Source organism: Scleropages formosus, chromosome 18 (genome assembly GCF_900964775.1).
Source record: "Scleropages formosus chromosome 18, fSclFor1.1, whole genome shotgun sequence".
Taxonomy (NCBI): Eukaryota; Metazoa; Chordata; class Actinopteri; order Osteoglossiformes; family Osteoglossidae; genus Scleropages; species Scleropages formosus.
This window is the reverse complement of record NC_041823.1, coordinates 18,350,538-18,371,605: the sequence shown is the minus strand read 5'-3', so window position 1 is coordinate 18,371,605 and position 21,068 is coordinate 18,350,538. Positions and strand designations below refer to the sequence as shown.

The following is a 21,068-nucleotide window of genomic DNA, read 5'->3' as shown; positions in this document are numbered from 1 at the left end:
TCTCCTGGCATCTCTGATCTTGCTTCTAAACACAGCATGCATGTGATGATAAGCCAGTAAACTAATCTCACTCTCGACTGTTTTGTTTGCTCTACGAAGTCCCTTAAACTGAAGCTCCAAGTTTTTTTACTACTGAAAACAACGATAATTAGATCTTTGATTGGGTTTTCAAGAACACATTGCCATCGTTAGGCAATGGAAGACTGTAGACGTCTACCTTTCTTACTCATCTCCTTCCATCCTCTCACCTGAAAGATCTCAAAGCCAGCAATATCCAGGATGCCAATAAAGGAGGCGCCTTGTCTCTGCCTACGATCCAGAGCGCGGTTGATGCGGTGGACCAGCCAGCGAAACAGGCGCTCATACGTTGCCTTTGCCAAAGCCTCTACGGCAAAGTCAGCCTTGGTTGAGAGAGAGAGAGAAACACGAAAAGAAGAAGCGATGCATTGACCAGCCATAGAGAAGGTCAGAAAGAAGGAGGCAAAGAGAATGAGAATGAAGAAAACCACAAAACAAGGCAAAATATTACAGTGCAGGAGAAATAATTATAAAGCCTCATATTTAATGAACACAAAGGATACTGTCACACTTTAAGTGAAGTTGCACGTAGGCATAAATAATACGGCATAAGTGACTGGCCTTAATCAGCCTCATTCTTGTCACACTACAAAGTGCTCAAAGTTGCTCCATGACCAGAGACCCATGTTTTTCTGATCTGCACCTGCTCTTTGGTCTGTGCCTTCTGGACATACTCCCTTCCCACTTTTATCCTGGGGGTCAGGATAGCCCGGCTGAACTCCACCACACTTATCCCCAAAAGGTGGCAGAGTTTTTGGGCAGCGGTGTCATCCGGCATGGAGGCCTGGTCTGAATTCTTTTCCTTGTGGAATGAAATGTTTCCAAACTGCAGCACAGCAGAAATCACCTTCATCATGGCTATCAAAACAGAGGTAAAAAACACATGAGTGGGAAAAGGATCAAAGCTGAAAAAAACAAATACTAGGAGGCATTTCCACAGACTCCTGCTATCTCTCCAATTGTACCCTCTCATGCCGTCCCCAAGGTCCCCTCTCTACTCTGTCCAAGGTGCCCCCTTTCTCCTGATGTCGTCCCCGTAAATTTGATCATCCAAGCAGCCCCGTTTTCTCTTATCCCTGCGCACCCTTCATTCCCCCTTCCAATATCTCTTCAGTCACTCTCCCAGTGTCTTACACATGGCCTCCTCCTGAGTGAAGCCCATGATAGTCATGGAGTCCATGGTCTGCGTGAAGTTCTCAGCATCGCTCTGCCCCGGCACTGGGATGGACCCTCCACTCAGAAAGCGGTACTGATCAGCACTGCCTAGGAGCAGGTCCCCTACCAAGACCACACAGCAACGAAGAATCAGAAAACCATGCGTGTGGCCCATCCAACTCCTGTACCATCCAGAGCAGTATCACTAAACACCTTCATTTTCCACCCTCTTCTCCTTCATCTTCACCTCTAAATGTGTGTGAAAATCCATCAAGACAATACATACATTTCTTATAATACGTTTACATATTTCTTATGGAACCAAGAGTCTCACAAGCGCTTCGAGGTCTGCATTTATTGCACGGTGCAAGGCTTTGTCTCTAACAGCCTTCATTAATACATTACCTAAAGGTGACCCTCACTGCTAGCAGTGAACCAGGCACAAATAGCAATTTTAGTGCTCTAAACTGTCATCTCTTCACAAAACGCTCTGTTGTTTGACAATTACCTTAAAATAAGCATGCCCTTAGAGAATGATCTGACTCATCCCTTTGTGTCTATCGTGTTTTGAAATGAAAGGGCATCTCACGTGACACTCAAAGGACACGCTGAAAAGGCAGGACAAAACAGACCCTTTTCAGTGTCACATTTGCTCACCTCTCATGGCCTCCGAGGCTCCACACAGGAGCTGGTAGAAGATGTGAAAGGTCCTCTCGTCCTTTGCCTGACGGATGGCACGAGACTTTTCTAGGAGGTCTGGCAGGAATCAGTTAAGCAGAAACCAGCACTGCGCACTCTGGTAAACTTTCACTGTCAGTGTGATGTTAATAACGATCGTGATGAATATAGCTCGGAGGACCACTAGTATTTGCAAGTGAAGGAGAAAAGAGTGAATCTGTGTACTCTTTATATACCTAATATAGTTATACTGCCATTACACTCCTAATTTAATGCAGAATTACATCAGCAGTAAAATCTCCATTCCTGCAGAAATATACTGATGATGTAGAAATATTTCCGTTAAATGAAGACCACCTGATAAGACCAGTACTAAACTCCTTAACTGGTATAAAGTCATTAGCCCAAACTGTAAAGCTCAGTGTAAACGTAAGGATACAGGTCTCAATGTTTGCACCAACTATGTACCCAGCCACATCAAAATTAATGCGGATGAATTTTCCCTAAAAAAGAAGACAGAGCAGGGCTTCAGTTTAAGAACATATACTTTTTGGTTTCATAGTTTCACAAAACAGATGACAAGGCTAAAAAGAGGACCCACAAATCGAGATGAGTTGTCGTTTTTCACAGTCTTGGCATTGCCAAAAGCCTCCAGGATGGGATTGGCCTGCAGTAACTGCCTCTCCAGCTCCCCCTACAACAAAGATCTAAGTCAGTGCAGAAAAAGACAGAACCAAACACAACACAGTGTAGTGGTTCTCAAACATTTTCATCAGCGAAGGGACCTCAGTAATAATAATAATACCAATTAAATAACAATTCTTTTAATAAAAATCTTTTCACGTTCTCTTGATATACAACAGACACCTCTATGACATCATTGTAAGACATTAAAAGCAGAACACAATAACTTGTGCTAAACATAAACAAAAAATATGACCAAAATGCCTTATCTTGGTATGTATCAATCCACATTTTGCAATAATTAAAAATTGGGGCACCAAGATGTTTTTTATCTTGGTCAATGCATGACCCGTAAACATGTAATGACTGGTAGTTTGAAAACCACTGCTCATATCAGAGGAGGGAACTAGCAAGCAGAGGATGCAATCCAGGATGGGACGGAAGCATAAAGAACCACGAAAGCAGTTTGCAAAGAAACAAATGGAGGTTCTAGAGCAAAGTAGCACATGTGCAAATCTACGCTCCTCTGACCAGACTCACTGACATAGTCCACGTAGTACTGCACTTTGTGCTGCCATTCACTATTTCTGGCACTAATTTGCATTAATTATAGCTGGCTTTTAGCAAGCATCAGCAAAAAGCACAGCCAAGCAAGTACGACATCTAAATGAATCCATTAGCAGGGCTGTATCGACGCACAAGGCACACAAGACGACATTTATGCACCAGGTTCTATCTGGACATACAGATACTGTAGGTTTACAGTACTCACATACTGCACGCCCTGTGAGAAAGAAGGGGTTGAGGGAGAGCGGACGATGGAGGGGGCCAGGCGGACGAATGAGCAAACCGGCCCCAGAGACAAAAACATAAACACACGGATGAGAACAACACACAGACATGATGGACAGGACTTAACAATTAGAGGGCAATACAAGAGAATCGCCATTTATTGCAGTATGGGCTCCTTCCCCTTCCTTCATAGCGCTCTCTCTGTTGCTCGCCAGATCCAGTGGCACTTTTTTTTTTTTTTAGCACTTTTCCTCTATCACCACCACCATCATCTCCAAAATCACCTTCATCAAAATCATCATCATCCTCAGACACAAGTCATACTATGCACCGTCTTACCTGGTGTGAAGATACGGTGGGGCCACTCGGTAGGAGCCCATCGAGCAATCGACTGTGGCTCGTATTTACAGAGGGGTTCATGCCTATTAAGGATCTCCTTTCGAAAGACACAGACAGTGCACACGCCACGATTTCTCCCCAAGATCCTCCTTTAAATAGAGCGTCCTCTGCTGTGCTGCACAATGCCTTCACAGAGACCCTGGCCCCAAACCCTGCCTTCGGTTACAGCTCCAGTGACAAGTACTACAGGTTTCAGAACCTACGCAGCATAACTTTACGAATTTCATACACTGAGCCGAGTGGAGGGGGTTAACATGAAAAACCCTCAAGGAAGCGATGGACCCCTCCCACTCACCCTGTTCACCAGTCCACTGCCCCTCTGGGTGGATTTGGAGTTATCCGTCTTAGCGACAGTGCGAGAGTGACACAGCGGAAGGGGAGAAGGAGCAATGTTAGAAGGGTGAGAAGATGCATCAATGCGCCTTACACAGATACAGATCCACAAACACCAATACACACATACATACGTATACACACACACACACACACACACACACACACACACACACACACACACACACGCACGCACGCACACACGCTCGCGCACATGCACACTTTCAGTGACATCGCTGGGTACCGCAGTAGTGGCACAGGTAGCAGCGGGAGCACAAGCCAAGATGATGCAGTTGTCACCACTACCATCATTTCATTCACATCCTCCAGTCAGGGCTCCCTCCCTACCCACCACCCCCGCCCCGAACCCCTGCAGTTACCGTGTCTTTACTCCTCCCGAGCGTTCCTGTTTTGTGGGACGAGGCCACGTGAGCCAAGTACTGGATGACTTTCTTGGTATTCTCAGTCTTCCCTGCTCCCGATTCTCCCCTAACAGTAGAAGACAAAAAAAGAAAAATCAAATCAGCATGTGCCAGCGAAGCGCTGACTCATACCCTGGGAGATTCTTATGTAAATCATCCTTTAATCACTACAGCGTCACACCCAATGAAACGGTCACTGTGGAAAAGTCGGTAGCGTAGTAAAGGACGAGGTTGTACGTATGAATCCTGCTCCCACCTGCTGCATTGTAACACTATGTCTTCTAAATGGGAAAGCAGCTGTAGGTCACTTTGGATATAGGTGTCAGCTACCCTGAGCAACGTGTTGCTTTGGAGAAAAGCATCCGCTAAATTAATAAATGCAAATACTAAGCAGACTGTAGAGGAGACGCTTGCTTTCATAAACGAAAGCATCGTTGTGCCTTTTTAAAACTATGGAAATGAGCGATTACATTGTACACACAACTAAAACCAAGGATATTTACAATTTATAAGCGTAAACTCACGTGCACAAGATGGATTGATCTTCCCGGTCTGTTTTAAAAAGGAAGGGTAAGATTGAGAAGCAATATATTAGAAAAATGCAGAAAAGCACCCACAATGCGCCAGTTAATACAAGGTGCCGCGACACGGCTACAAGCATTTCACTGCAAACTGTATCCGACCGGCACTCTCAAAGCATCAAACAACAATCAGTGGCATAATTTACATTAAGGTACATTAGCACCTATAAGAAAATAGCAGAAACACCAAACATGCTACACTAACATAACGCAGCTGCTGAACAAAGGTTGGTTTTAGGAGCGATTTTCCTTATGCGAGTTTTACAGGTTCTTCACACGGCCTGCGTTTTCAGCGGTCTTACCAGGTCGACATGCCCAGGGACAGCAGACACAGCTCTAATCCATTTCTATACTCCTTCACGAAACATATTCGCCCTCAAAGCGTATTTCACGTACACTCGGACACTGCTCCGTTCGCAATGCGTTAATCGCAGTAACCGAATTATCCGAATGTAAAGGCAAGCTACTGACCGCACTTATTGAAGGAGCGTTATCTGGTGCTCCAGACACACCTTCAGCGTTTTCTCTCCCCAATAATAGGTTATCTCGCTAGCACCTCACTCCACAGCCATGCTATCTCAGGAAAATTGCCTCGCTTCAGAATGAATAACTGCCAACATTGCAGAAAAAGGCTGAGGAACATGCAGAAAACAGGTACTTGACAAAATCCCGGCGTTGAAACAACTGCGGTGTAGGGTTTCTGCTGAAAATAATTTTTTTTTTTTTTGGCATTTCTAAGAGAGCAGATATTCAGCCTCATTTTCAAAGAATAAACACAAAGCAGCCTAGTCTCGGAAAGCAGGGTAAAAATCACAGAGTACAGGTAGACTCCATCTGCCATGATACCTTGCAGCATGCTCCTGTAGGCAGCCTCGGAGATGGCGTAAATGTGGGGTGGCATTTCGTGTCGTTTCTTCCCCCGGTACATCTCCACAATGGACTCCGTATATATAGGCAGGTTCTTGTATGGGTTGATGACCACACAGAACAATCCTGAGTACGTCTGCAACAACATGACAAGGTCCAGTAACCAAAGAGGCCCTACTGCGCACCAACGTTCCGATTCCCTTCGTTCTCAGTTCTGTCAGGTTGTCCCATTACAACCTTGCAGCAATTTAACTTACGATGATCTCACCGATAACGAAACATTCCTCGCATTCACACGCATCAACCGCAAAGCTCCTCGCTTTCTCGTCTCCGTCGTCTCACTTTGTAACGTACGTATCCTTTATCTCCGACAAGCGTTTCAACAAGCGACGGCAGCTCCGCCTTCCTTCCCTAGGTCACTCACGTAGATGAGGCCCGAGTAGTATCTCTCTCTCAGGTTGTGCAGGACGGAGGCCTCATTGAGGCATGTGAGATCGGCCATGTCCTCCACCTTGCTGAAGCGAGGGGGGTTCATGCGCTGCACCTCCTCTCGGGACAAGGTCACCCGTCGGCTGCTGTCCATCAGCTCCACCTCCACCTCGTCCCCCCTCTCCTCGCGCACGCTGGCAGCCTGCAGGGCAACACGCAGGGGTCACGGCGGGGCGCGCGGCCCGACAGCCATACACAGCAAGAGGACACCCCGCGAAGCTGTACGAGCTAAAGGTTAATGAGCGGGAGCCCGCAGGACACACGGTGTCGGCACGCACGCTAGCAAAGTGGTCACGGAAGGTAACGAACGCTGGCGCGGATCAGCAGCCAACGCAGAGACAAAGTGAATATCCAGCGGTCAATATTGGTCCAGGTGGTCCTCGACTTACAACGTATGCGACTTATGACGACTCGCACTAATGAGGGCCGCCTCACCGACCTCATTATTTTCAAGCGGCGGCGGCGTTTGGTCGTAACGTCTAACGACGGTCGCTCCGTCTGCCGTGCGATAACGCGGCCTTTACTCGCTGCCGCAGTGCAGTCACAGGTCACATTTCTCGGTCAGTGTGTCTAACCGCGCTGCGTTTTACTTACAAAAATGCTGTTTTATTTACACTTACATTTATTTCAGTTACAAAATGCTGAGAGAACATTTTGTTTATGATTCAATTTAAGTTACTTTTTAATTGACAATGGCTTGCAAGTGAAAACCTGAGTATTCTGGTGGTGCAGAAAAGAAAAAGAAGTAAGATTCAGATAAGGAAGTGAAAATAATGCAGCGAAAAATTGTCATTATACCGCAATTATACCACAATTTATGTCTTTATTCTACACTTCAAAGTCAAAGCCAAAACATGAATCACGGGTGAACTTAGCGAAAAAACATAACAAATCCCTACGATACAACGTAGTAGTAGTATTCATGCATGTTAATTGTTTATATATCCTTATTGCTTATATAATTCAGTATAAGGAAATTTGTGACTGACAACGGAGTTAACTGATGGCAAGGTGATCAGAATGAAGCCCAGTGTATTTGCTCAGCAGGACAGCGTCTACATTCTTAATGAAAAACACAGATTTATACTGGGAGTAAACGTGAGACAAGATTTTGGCTCAGTGTGTCTAACCCAGGATTTACACCACATGAATACATTCTGGATGCTTTCGTCATTACTCCGCTTCGGAGAGTAGAACATCACCAGTTTAAGTCGACACGCACGCGTCACTTCCTATTTGTAAGTTCCGAAACACTGCACGCATCTACAAAGGAGGTAACAAGCTGAGAGAATATGAGGGGTGGACAGAAATAGCGGGAGACACATGGGGTGACGTAACTGCTCAGTGGAAGAGCTCTTATGGCCGTACAGCAGGAACCGTTCAACTCGGCGCAGGGGCCCGGCCTCAGGACTCTGCCCTGCTTTGTTCCAGATTTATGCTGCTCTTCAACAACAGCCAGCCTCACATTCTCACAATAAGAGCATCAAGTGAGGCCTCTGTGACATCCTCCACTATTGAACAGGCTGAACAAGACCGCCGTTCTATCCGTAGACCCTAACGTCAGAGCAGTGGGACTCGGCGAAATGGTCAGGGTATCAGAGTGTTGAAGACGCCGAACGGGGTGTAACACGAAAAAAGGACAAGAGGCGTCAGTGAAGCTGAACATCTAGGGAAAGTTATGAGAACAATTCAATTGCACGTGGCACGTGGTAGTTTTACTCTTAAGTTCAGGGAGACCGGCTGTCCAGGCTGTCTCACACACACGCACACACACAGCAGTTTCTTCTTTCTCACCTCAAAGCCATGCTTCTCCGAGGGCACCCACACAAGCCTCTTGGCCGCCCAGTCGGCCTGGCTTGAAGCAGAGAAAACGGAGGTAGGGGAAGCAGGTCCTGCCCCAGTGGAGAGGAAGCGAGTGACATCATTGGCACCGCCCCCTGTTGACCTGGACATGGTACTGGTTCTGGCACTGAGAAAGATGAAGGAGGAGAGAATGAGCACAATGCGCTGCCTTATGTGACTGTTAACGGCATCGGTCGGCGATAAGATCGTCACAAGTATCGTGAATTACGTGTAACGTCATTTAGTTTGCGAGGATATAGTGCAACTGGAATCAATCAAACAGATAATCATTTGGTTTATAAGTCCATCATAGCACCAAATCAGAACCTGGAAAATTTGCTCTCACCGTTACAGACTGTTTACAAAAAAAAAAAAACCATGAAGGACAATAAATTAGATGTCTGGAATTTCTCTGTCATACCTGGGATACACACACACACACACCCTGGTTGAAACTGCTAGGCCCGAGTGGGGTCATGGCGAACCTGAGCCTAACCCAGCAACACAGGGCGCACGGCTGGAGGGGAAGGGGACACACCCAGGACGAGATGCCAGTCCATCGCAAGGCACCCCAAGCAGGACTCGAACCCCAGACCCACCACAGAGCAATGGGAGGCCAAACTCACTGCGCCGCCGCACCCCCCCACACCTGGGAGATGCTAATCAAATTTCAAATCACGATTAACGTTTTACGTTCTTCCATCTTTTCATCCCCTGAAAACACTTATGATTAGTGAAGAATGACCCCCAAAACAGGAAAAAGAAGTCATGGTAATAGAATAGAGTAAATACTGACAGGGTTACTCTGACACAGTGCCATCTTTCATACAACTACGCAGCCAGGCAATAATGCATTCTATAAATGAGCGCCATTAAAAAAAAAAGAAAAAAAAGAAAAAAAACACTGGCACTGGTAAAAGATGCCCTAATGGAGGAAGAGAGCACACTAATGCTCAGAGGGGACAGAAGGGTGGGGGAGGGGTTTGGGACAATACATTGACCAGGTTGATGGTTCTTAATACTGACAGTCAGAGGGAGATGGAGGAAATACTTCCCAGCGCGCAGGCAGCGACCGAAAGGTGCATCATTTTCAAGATCAAATCCACTGGAAGAGCACTATCGAATCGGGGCAAAAAAAGACAAATAGAAGCCAAACACCAAAAAAATGACACGCCCCTGCATTCCTCCATTACAAGAGCATTACAAAGTTAGCGATGTCAGCGCCGAAAGCCCCCCGCCAGCCTCTGCGTCCATGTGCTTATTCCATACAACGCCCTACAGCTCCACACATCGCTGGCGATGATACCATGAGAGCTGCAGTCCTTATTCCCGCACTTCGCATGAAGCAAATTCATCAGCCAAAAAAAAAAAAGACGTTTGAGGTAACAAAACGATGATTTCTGTGTCAGGCCAGGTAGGTACAGAAAACAGGGAGGAAGGTAGAACGTGCCTGGATTCTTGCCATTCTAGGCTCTCCAGAAAGCCTGCAGTGACATTGACTCGTCCACTGCTGCTCAGCATCCCAGTCACTCCGACCAGTGAACTCTACATTTACTCCATCCGGCGAAAACGACCGCTTTCTCTGACTAGACATGTTGGACAAGTGGTTAAATTAATACATGCAGCCCCGAAGTGTCATTTTTGTGTATCACGACGAAGCGGATGTCTCCATGGCATGGAGGCCGTCCGTGCGCCGCTAAACCAGACACGTGGTGCGGACGGATTCTTGAGAGTTAATTATATTCCACCTAATAATCATGACTCGATTATCAGCCACACGCATGATGATGATGATGATGATCTCGCTCACACACCGCGTTCATATACATTTATTGATTTATTGAGATACATGATTTATTTATTGATGACAGCACAAGACACGCTTCGCGCATAAGATGCGCCGCTGCCCCGAACTCTTTCGCCCGAGAGGTATTATGGGCTGTCACCTCCCCGTTAGGACACCGTTCTTTTCCATGGCAACCCGTCCTAACAGACAGAGCTCCGCTGCACCAGTAGACGCGCACAGACTGAGACAATGCAGCGGCAGGCAGGCTGTGCGCGGAGAGGTAGGTGACTGCAGGGGCGACGGCCGGCGGCGACACGGAGACGCCGGAACGCTGACACAGTGGGACGCTGCTACTAGGGACACCGCGCGACTGTGGGGCACTGACATGACACTGACTGGGAACACTGTGTCTGTGCCTGGGACAGTGAGTCAGTGTCCCCACGTAGCTCTGCCATATTCCAGCGACGGATGAAGCGGCGCTCGACTCGAGCTGCTCCCATTATTATAAGGAGCTACAATGGATGGATCCACAAAGGCCAGCAGCCACACCTACCGCCTGCGGCGACAGATCACCGTGGTACAGCACCACACCTACACGTCCACACACACGCACACTGGGAGGACGAGGATGACAGCGATGATGATGCTGGTGGTGGTGATGGTGGTGACCATCATCATGATGATGTCCAGCGGACGGCTCCGCGCCGCCGGCAGCGACAAGTGACAAGTCTGCCGCCGCTAAAAAATAGGCGAATAAAACAATAACGGCAAAAAAAAATAACGGACCAATCGCAATTTTTGCTTTAACGGCGTCCAATCATTTATAAGACCACCCGCGAATGTTAATGAAGTTCACGAAAGGGGGAAAAATCCGCAACGCCGGGGTGCGTTTAAGCGGCGCGTTCTTCTCCCCGCGGAGAAACGGGGCTGTGAGGCAATGCGGAGCGCAGCCGCTCCTGAGTCATAATGTAAAAAAGGGGCTCGCGTTACGCGGGGACGCGCGCGCCACGCTCGCGCCGCCTTTTTAAAATACCGAGCTGCCCACATACCGGTTAAAAATGCGCGCTGACCAGTTTAGCTGGTTAATAAGCCGCAGTGTTTGGAGTCTCTCCTATGCACCAACATTGTCACACAGCGCCTTAATGACAAACTGCCGCAGCCAGCGATGTCATGACATGAAATAAGACACCCGGCCGCCGTGCGAAATAAGACCTTCGATGTGGTTGTGGAGGAATAAAGGAGACGGCAAGACGCTCACCTTAAAGTCCTGCCGCAAACACCCAACAGCTCTCTCTGTGATATTTACAGATGAGGTATTTTCCAGAGTTTCGGCCTGACTTCAACCGCGAGAAACGTTCTGGAAATGCGGCGTTTGTCATTACACCGCTCACACACACACACGCACTCACACACACAGAGACACACATACAGGCACACACGCAGAATAAGACGGAGGGCTGGAATCTCAGGGTAAAGCCGAGACTTCAGTGGAAAGCCCGTTTTCCCCCCCCGTATGGACCAATCATACACGAGGACTGGACCCCAAGCCCACCCTCACACATTAAAGCCCCCTATAAACAAGAAAAGCCCCGTCACGGACCCGCCCATGAGGGGACGCGGATTTTCCCCGCCCTCTTGATGGCATTTTGTGGCGCAAAGACCAATGACCGCCGAGAATGGGGAACAGTCAGACAGGATGACCAATGAGAGTGAAGAAACGGCGAGCGGTTCGCAAAGATTGACACGGCAAGAGACCAAACAGAGAAGAGGAGCAGGTGTCAAGGCAGAATCCTCGCCGTGTGGTGGAGATTTGGTGCGCTCTTTGTTGATGCCAGCGCTGTCTGTCGCACAGTCTGTCTGATTACCAGGGAATAACGGCGATCTTTAAAGACATAGCAGTCCCACACGCCCTGAGTAATCTTTTAGTTTCCCTGTCTCATTTACAAATTAGTTAAGGTATTATTTAAATTACAGTTAGTAAAGTAATTTGAAAGGCAATACTACTACTACTACTTCCAATAATAATAATAATCATGCTAAACATATTAATAGTGACTGTAATAATAAATAACTGCTAATATTAACTTCTCACTAAGATATACTCTTTTGTAAAGGACAGTGACCATAAATATGTGTGCTGTAGAAAGAGGCCAATAGGTGTTGCTTGGGTAACTGAACACATTGCCAGGCGCTGGTAAAAACATCAATGCAATAATAGCAATAAAACATCAAAAGACACATAGTATAACTTAAATCTTCACTTTTTTGTTCTATGATTTTTTTTGTGCAATTGTTTCAGCAATTTTTCCACAGCAAGAAACAAATAGAGATTGAGATCAATAATCAAATTTTATTTAATCTATGTCTGACCTCTTCCATCCCATTTCAGAGTACTTTCTTTCAAGCACAGTCACAGCAACAGGATGAAAAAATCCACAACAGTACATGGATTACAGAACTAAAAGGGGACAAAAGCAGAACAATCACAGACAGAAATTAGGATTAAACTACAACTCAAGATATTAAGCATGGCATCAAATAAACAGTAACAGACACTTTCACTGAATCTAAGGAGCTCTCAAACGGCCTATGACAAAGTTTCAGAACATAGATGGAAAGGATTCAAATGATACTACATGAGAAAAACAAGTGCAGATCTAACACACAAAATGAAGCATAAAATCCACAGTAACGAAATTCAGTAAAATGCACCATAAATAGATCAATAGAAATGAAACTGTAGCTGTTTCTACTTAAAACTTAAGTGCCTCTGAATATACTTGAGTGTTTTCAAATGACAACAGAATGTCCCCTTTCAGGATACTTCCCAGAGGTGTGGAATACGATGAAATTTTCAATATGCTCTTTCATTTCCATTAAGGGCTAAAGGTGTCCACGCATGAGTGGCAGCCTTAAATAACTATTGTAAAATGCTAGAATGTGCCATATTTAGGCTGCAACATTATATAATATATTTCAACAACAATTATACACTATACAGCAATTTTAAATGTACAGAACCTTCTAGAATTTGTTTACATCTTTTGTCCAGTAGTTGCGTTTACATCACAGTGAAAAAGTTTTGCATGCGCACACATACACACACACACACACACACACACACACACCCACCTTCACATACATTTACAGTAGAAGTGGAGTATACCATTTAGACTCCTTAGAGTGTGGGAGAGTCAGGCCACAACCCATCCAACTAGAACCTCCAGAACCAGAGCGGGAAAAGGATTTGCAGATGGCCTTCTCCACACATTTCAAAAGTGTAGTATGAAAAGGGAAAATGCAATGGAGGTGGGAAAAAATAAAGATCAAGGCAGGAAAGTGAGACCCTGGAGAACAAACAGTGCTACAGAGCATCTTAGACTTTACACTCTGGTCTCTAAATGACTCTCAGTCAAACATACAATTAATCCGATACCATAAAAAAATACAAAACGCTTTTCAGTATGAAGTTTTCGAAAAGTCACAGAAACGACTAAAAGTTGCTGCTGATTTTCAGTAGTTTCTGTTTCTTTTTTTTAAATTTTATTTCAGTAGCAGTAGCTCTAGGAAGCTGCCATATAGCAGACACAACAGGCAACAATTGTCATTTCAACATGTGATTGAAAATGTCGCAGTTATTCGTTTTTATTTACAAGGCAAACATCTAATGTCATATGGAATAAACAGAGTCAGTATGTTGCAATAAGACATTGCATATACAGTACGCATATATGTATATAAACTGTAATTATATGTGGAAGACGCGCTCGTTCCCCCACGTGGTCAGATCAAAATCAAACTCCGTCCTCCTTCACTTCGCTCATTGAGCCACTCGGTGGCGCTGTTGCGACTCTGTCGGAGCCATCCTGGAGCCACTGCTCTGTGCGTACAAGCCGCGTTAAATCGCTGCACTCGTGTTTGTATAGATTGTGAAAGATCGCCAGGTCCAGTCAGCCAACTGGGTCGACGCCGCAGCTTCCTCCCCTGTCCGTTAATCTCCGCGTGTCTCTCCTTTCCATGAGCCACTTTTCAGGTGACCTGTGTCTCTGCTCCACCGTTGCATCATTATTTTGCAGTCACCTGTAGTCCTTTTTGAGGTTTTCTGCGCAAATTCAATCTCTGTCCTTTCTCTCCCTCTGCTAAGGTCTACAGTATCAGCCACCGTCCCCCTTCCACAAACCCGGCAGCGTTTTGCTCCCCTTTGCACTTCCTGACACTCTCTTTAATAATATGTATAAAATATGTATTCAATCTTATCACCGCACTATTTACGAGCCCAGGGTTTTCTCCTTTTTTCTTAAATGTCAGTCGCATCCTAGAATCTTACATCTTGACCCCCCACCTTTTCTCCTGATCACTTTCTTTCTGGGCTTTTTCATTTGCTTCTCTCCTTCACTTTGTACTTACCTTTTCCATTCTGCCTTAGTTTGCCTCATCCTCCAATCCTTGCCTCATCCTCTCATTTTCATCTCATCGCCATGTCCTTCACGGCTTTTTTGTTCTCTTTCTTTCCACTTCCTGCAATGCTTTCCTTTCTCTAAACTGCCTCCCTGCTCTTTCATCACCCTGTTCTCACCTCGGTCTGCCCGTCTAACGTACCAGCCCACCGTCTCAGCTCCCCTTCCTCAGTGTGTGTGAGGGTGAATTAGCTCTGTGTGCGAGTCGCTCTGGGGAGGCGGCGAAGGAGACTGTGGGGCAGGGGACGAGAGCTGCAGCGCGACTTCGTTCTCATAACAAAACGAGGAGCGGGACCCTTCGATGTACTTCTTCTCTGCAAGCTCCTTTGCACTGCAAGTGGGCGTGCTGGGAATCTCGTACGTGCGATGGAAGTAGGAGTAGTCCACCTGGGCAAGAGACAGAGGAAATGATTAGTGACTACGGCTCCATCACTCGACTGTGAAAGGAGCTACACAAGAAGTATGAGATACGGACATAGTGGGAGGAATTAGCAGATGGTTCAGTTAAAAGTGGCTACGCCTGTTATGTCTAAGGACAAAGGTTTGATGACTGATCATAGCTGCTTTACCCAGCCCCCTCCCTGTTCACTCTCCTGATGCTGATGATGCACCATTTCTACCTGGTAGCAGTTCTTCTTCTCAAAGAGCACTGGCTCAAAGCGGTGACCCCATAGGATTTCGGAGGTCAGGTAGGAGCTGCGGCACTGCGTGGTCATGGCGGTGGCCTCTACCATTCCTTCTAGGATGACCACCACCTCCAGCTCCTCATCACCCTCCAGGGTCTGCTTGTCCATCTCAAAGAACGGGCTTTCCTCATCAATCTCGTGCACAATGGTGATGGGCGACACCAGGAAGATCCGGTCTGTGCCTGTGTCAAAGCCCACGTTTATGTCCACATGGTCCAGAGGAAGGTACTCGCCCTCTGGGGTCACCCTTGGCTGGAGAGAGACCAGAGGGATATGGGTGTTTCCTGCGAACGCTGCAAGAACATCTGTTTATAGACTTGAGGGCCTACAAAGTATGTTTGTGACCAGCTGAACCAGAATCTGAAATCTCAACAGCTTCAATCAAAATACCGTATGTATTTCTGAAAACGGAAGAATATTTTCAAAAGTAGTATTTTTTGAGTCAAAACACTTGCTAAAACATATTTATTCTGAAATGTATATTATCAGTAGAAGTCATAGCTTGTGGATGATATAACATTTTCACAAACCATTGAAAGAGTTGAGTAGACCAACAAGTTAAAATTTAAAGCTACAATATTTATTTCAGTTCTGTCCAATTCAGAGCTGTTCTCTATTTCTGTGGTATAAAAATGTAAACGACAATCATTAATGTTTATGATAGCAATTTAATCGTACACCCTTCTGACAATATGCACTTGTACGTTAAGCAATCATTTCTCCCCAAAGTGACACGCAACTCTTTAAACAAGTGTATTTCACAAGAGACAAAGAGTTTTATATGCAGACATATGATTACTGAAGCACAGCTTGCCCGCTTCTGCCAGTGTTTATTATCACTGGGTGTCTGTAGAATGGAGTCAGATAGGAAACATGGAGATGGTTGAGGAAGATGGTGTGAAATTGACACAAATTTATGTAGCTGTTAGGAAATCATGACATAGCCCAAAAGAGATGTGTTTTGAGACCATTCCAGAATGCTGGAAGGGACTCGGGCATTCTGAGGTAAAGGCAAAGCTCTTCCCACCACGGTGGAGCCAAAACCAAGAAACTGCAGACGACCTTGCATTTTGGAGCCCTTGGGAACGGGACCCTTGTGAAAGGAGGACACTTGTGATGTAATTTGTGGAAAAACCTGAGAATTTTGCAGAGATCTGGAACAATTAGAAGAGGTGAAGAGAGCGATTTCAAGTTACAGCGGAACGTGACGGGGTGCAGAGACGGACAGCGGGACGGGAGCGGTGATGGGAAGGTGGAAGGACATGAAGAAATCATTAGATACAGCAATTAGTGTAACGGAGATGACTGGAAGGCCACAGTTCACGGTAAAGACAATGTCAAGCTGGTCGCCAGCCTTTGGAGTAGTAGAAGAAGGGGACGTAGACAGGTCAAAGGACCCAGGTGACAACAGGCTCGTTGGATCAATGTTCTCAGGATGTAAGTTAAAGTCACCAAAAAGAATCAGTGGTGTTGTCCGCCGGGAGGGAACTCGGCGAAATATCAATGTCAACCAAGAGGGAGTAAGGGGACTAGGAGGGCTGAAGAGAACAACAACAGAGGATGCAGTTGGGGCAGAAATAGAGACACCAGGGCACTCAGATTAGGACAAAGATGGGTCTGGGTGAGTAGAACATTCCCACCGGGGAGAGATCATCCCTCCATTTCTCCTAGAAGGGCAGAGGGTGTGGCCAAAAAGCAAGAGTAGGTGATGGGGTCAGACGCATCTAGGAGTACATGAGGTCCCCATGCAGACACATAATGGCACAAAATGTCAAGAGCAAATTCCATGTCGGCACAGAGCGTGAGTCCTCTCAGACGCAGCATCTGACAGCATGCCCACAGGTGTACAAAGAGCTTCTACACACACACATTGCAAAACAGGGTCAGAGAAACGATGTAGGTACCGGTTTGGAGTTAAAGAATGCAGGCAAAATTAATCCCCAGGGAAATCTTATAAACCCTGGAGAACAAAACAAGCTCTTATTAAATGCAGGCGGCAGGCCAGATGGCTCTGCTTTCCCCTCGCTTTTTCCATCTCGCCCCCACCCCAGCTCACTCCAAAACTATCCCGCCTTGCACTTCAGGTCTGATGCGCTCAACTCTGCCTGCATTTCACTGGCCATCAGCCTCAACTGCAGAATTTCTCCTTCAGATCGTCCTTATTTTAAGGAGTGAGCTGTGAAGGAGAGCTCTGTTACCGCTCCGTATGTGTGCAGTCCAATATGTACGTGGTGCTAGACGGTCATGGACAAAAGAGTCAGTCTTCTGGAGTCTTATCTCTATTGAACTGCAAATGGATAAAAGTTGAAAGACTGATTTGTATATTATTTATCAAACTGGACCCTGATGCTGAGCGCAGAGGAAAACTTCTAGCAATTGCCAATTATGACACCACCACATCAATCATAAGCATATCTCTTGAATATTGCTATTGTTAACGCTTATCTTGCACCCAGTGCTTCCGGGATAGACTCCAGGATCACCGCAATCCAGCTCGGGACGAGCGGTCATTGAAATCGGATGGACGGTTGGACGTTATCCAAGGCATTTTACAGCGTTTTCAACTTTACAATGATTTTTCCATCTGTAGAGTATGGACTTCAGAGCACCTTACTTACACCTTACCATACTCTCCCCTTGGGATTCACATCAGAGATCTTCAGACTGTAACTGCAACACTACCCGCTGCCCCATATCATGTGTCATACATAGCTCTGTTATTTATTACTTCTGTGGCCCATGTGTGATTTATCATGTTTTTTGTGCGCATATGTTCTTCATATACTAGCTATCACATTTTCAGAGAAAATGCAATGTAGTACATTTCCTTGGATCTGCGCAGTGCATGAACATCATGTGTGGATGCAAAAAGGGAAATGCGCAAGACATAAACTCAACCTTAAATGTGAGCCTGTGTGTTTCAATTGTTGTCCTGCATTTTGTTGTGTCATAACACCAGATATTTCCTCTCCAAAGCCATAGACCTCAACAGAAGTTGATCCCTTGATTTTTGTGCTCTGTTCTCTTCCTTTTCTGTAAAAAATGTCCGAACACATATTCTTTTAACTGTGGTACAGCACTTTCACATCGAACAATTAAACTGGTTCAGTTCTCCTGCATGTAGAGCACGTCTCCTTTGGGGAATATACACCTGGGTTGAGTGAAAGCCAGCAGAAGCCACAAAGTGTTTTTCAGCCTATTCTGAAGAGACTAAATAATGATACTGTATTATCTAACCCTACGGTAGCCAGCGTTCTGCTCACCTTGAGAAGTTGGGCGCGAACGTGAGCCTCAACCAGGTGACTCTTCCTCAGGTTGCCCACTCGCCACATCATGCAGAGCTTGCCATCACGCAGGGCCACCACCGCCGTGTCAGAGAACACCAGTGTTTCATTGCGCTTCTTGGGCTTGGCGATCTTGGCCATGACCGCCCCGATGATGAAGGCGTCGATGATGCAGCCCACAATGCACTGCAACACGACCGCCAGCACCGCCAGGGGGCAGGCCTCCGTCACGCTACGGAAGCCGTAGCCTATGGAGGTTTGGGTCTCCAGAGAGAAGAGGAAGGCCGCCATGAAGCTGTTCACCTGAAGGAAGCAGGGCTCCTCCTCCAGCTTCCCCTGCGATCCTGAGGAGGCAGGGCTGGAGGCTGAGGAGGCAGAGAGGTCCCCGTGGGCAGAGGCAATGAGCCAGAAGGTGAACCCGAAGAGCAGCCAGGAGAGGAGGAAGGAGAGGGAGAATACCACAAACATCCAGCGCCAGCGGATGTCCACACAGGTGGTGAAGAGGTCGGTGAGGTATCGCTGGCCCCTCTCGCTCATGTTGACGAAGGTGACGTTGCAGCGCCCGTCCTTGCCCACAAAGCGGCTGCGGGGCCGGCGACGGCGACTGGGAGGGGGAGGGGAAGGGGAGGCCGGGTCCCACTCGGGGAAGGAGCAGCCGCCGCCCGTTCCCCCCAGCCCCCTCAGCCCCAAGCGTCCTCCCCTGCACACTCCTCCTCCAGCTCCCCCTGCTCGAGCTGCGCCTCCACTGCTCCCGCTTCCGTCCCCCTGTGCAGTGAGCACTCTGCCATTGCGGGTCGGAGACGGGTTGGCGGAGGCCCCGGGACTGCCTGCGCCACCCCCGGTCCGTGCTGTATCTGCTGCGCTTTGCGCCAGCTTCATGACCTCCTCTTCGTCTACCGGGCTGTCCACCACAGCACTGAAACGTCTCTTGACACGTGCAGCTCCCATCACTCGTGGCTCCTCAGCACCTCTGTCGGGCGCTGAAGACCAGCGTCTGTCCGAGTGTGGCAATGATATTAATGCGAGTGCTGCTGACGGGCAAAAGCGTGGATTTCAGAGTAAAGGAATATAACGCACCCGATGCCAGCGGAAAGTGAATTCACAGTTCACCCGTTGGATAAGATTAAAATATGTTTGTGGATAAAGCACGAACTGATATACATTTATTATTTTATGAATGCTCACGACCCAGTGGAAAGTTCTTAGGAATAAATGCAGTCCATGGTTTTGCAGGTGATGCAAACTCAAATACAGAACTGGCATCCAGATGCTGGTGTCTTGGATTGAAGAGTAGAAACATTTGTCCAAGAAATCCTAAATAGACCACAGAATGGATATCAGAAATCTTCAGCAGGGATTATGAGAATGTGACAAAATGCATATAGTTTATGTCTATTACATTAAGTACGTGCTTATATTTCTCTGAATAAACTGAGTTTCAGGTTAAAAAGCCAAAAAAGCAGTCAGCAATCACATCAACAGGCCGAAAAGTCACCAGTCCATAGAGGAATTATGAAGCTTTTCCGTTCTCTTACAGTCACATGCGAACGGGCATCCTCTGTGCTCTCAGCACACTTTCGCTTCTGTTAGATCAAAGCTGCACGTGCGTATATCCTAACAATGGCGTCGTCATTTTTAACGCGAGTTTCGGATTCTTATTTCGAGGTTAACTGTATTCCACAAATGGTCCGCATCAGTTCAACGTGCTTCGAAAAACGAAACGAAAAGATGCGCAAAGGTGTCGACAAGATCCCACGTTACCATCACCGTTTTAATGGTGACATTTTCAGAAACCTCTTAAGGTTGTAGGCTTAAAGTTGCGCTTGAAGATTCTCCTCTAATGTACACTAGAGTTAACCGTAAAAAATCAAAACTTCTGTAGATGTCCGGCACAAATCAACTGTTCTAGTTCCCGTGGCTGAAGTCTAGTTAAAACAAACACCGGCGTGATATACTTCTCAAAGCGCCTCATTTCTCACGTAACGGACAGAGTTAATCCAATCCGTATTTCAGAAACACCGATGTATGTGCAAACACGGAAGCGGTTATGGTTTACGGCTGCAGAAAATCTTCCTGCCGGTAGTCTTGTTGCGCTCTAACCCAAATATAGCGCGACGAAAAATGTTAAATTCGTTCGGCCTAAAAGCAGCCTTCGCGAAAAATCCTGCTCGGACGTTCGTACGGCGTCTTTGCTGTCGCTCAGCAGTCGCTGGGAGGATGCTGAGACGTGCGTGTGTGCTCAGAGTCAGGGAGATGCAAAAGAGGAGCGATCAAGGGCAGGGCAAGGAAGCGAACACAAAGACACGTCTCACGGGACAGCATCGAGGGGTTCCGTGATCTCTGCCAAAACTCCGGCAGGTGACAGGAAGCGGACTGAGAGCAACCGCTGACCCCAAAAGGCTGAAATCCAGGACGGGGTTTCTTCAAGACAGCTCAGCCACAGACAGGGATCATCTTAACATGCAACCAAGGCAGAAGAGAAGATCATGCTCTCTACAACACAACAACACTTATCTTTCAGCGCAGGTTCTCCAA

General features: G+C 46.8%; 2 protein-coding genes across 6 annotated transcripts in view; both read right to left on the bottom strand.

Annotated features, from left to right (window-relative positions):
* The window catches only part of myh14 (myosin, heavy chain 14, non-muscle), a 33,645-nt gene extending 21,994 nt beyond the window's left edge, over nucleotides 1–11,651 (bottom strand). For 2 of the 5 annotated variants that reach the window (XM_018737272.2, XM_018737300.2), the window contains exons 1-14: nucleotides 11,365–11,651; nucleotides 8,273–8,447; nucleotides 6,414–6,620; nucleotides 5,969–6,125; nucleotides 5,066–5,093; nucleotides 4,500–4,608; nucleotides 4,082–4,129; nucleotides 3,368–3,379; nucleotides 2,513–2,605; nucleotides 2,351–2,414; nucleotides 1,891–1,989; nucleotides 1,213–1,356; nucleotides 722–936; nucleotides 249–401 (exon numbers count right to left, since the gene is read on the bottom strand). In XM_018737272.2, the coding sequence (XP_018592788.1) occupies nucleotides 249–401; nucleotides 722–936; nucleotides 1,213–1,356; nucleotides 1,891–1,989; nucleotides 2,351–2,414; nucleotides 2,513–2,605; nucleotides 3,368–3,379; nucleotides 4,082–4,129; nucleotides 4,500–4,608; nucleotides 5,066–5,093; nucleotides 5,969–6,125; nucleotides 6,414–6,620; nucleotides 8,273–8,431 (1,488 nt within the window). In that variant the 5' untranslated portion in view covers nucleotides 8,432–8,447; nucleotides 11,365–11,651. The remainder of the gene's footprint in view (nucleotides 1–248; nucleotides 402–721; nucleotides 937–1,212; nucleotides 1,357–1,890; nucleotides 1,990–2,350; nucleotides 2,415–2,512; nucleotides 2,606–3,367; nucleotides 3,380–4,081; nucleotides 4,130–4,499; nucleotides 4,609–5,065; nucleotides 5,094–5,968; nucleotides 6,126–6,413; nucleotides 6,621–8,272; nucleotides 8,448–11,364) is intronic. The other 3 variants (XM_018737291.2, XM_018737310.2, XM_018737281.2) reach the window with 2 other exon arrangements.
* A 2,897-nt stretch (nucleotides 11,652–14,548) lies between these two features.
* On the bottom strand, nucleotides 14,549–19,481 carry kcnj14 (potassium inwardly rectifying channel subfamily J member 14). Its single transcript, XM_029245904.1, has 3 exons — nucleotides 18,513–19,481; nucleotides 15,184–15,501; nucleotides 14,549–14,950 (listed from the first exon to the last, which is right to left on the bottom strand). Exons 1-3 carry the CDS (start codon nucleotides 19,479–19,481, stop codon nucleotides 14,732–14,734), a joined length of 1,506 nt encoding a protein of 501 aa, XP_029101737.1. The 3' UTR covers nucleotides 14,549–14,731.
* Nucleotides 19,482–21,068: the final 1,587 nt, after the last annotated feature.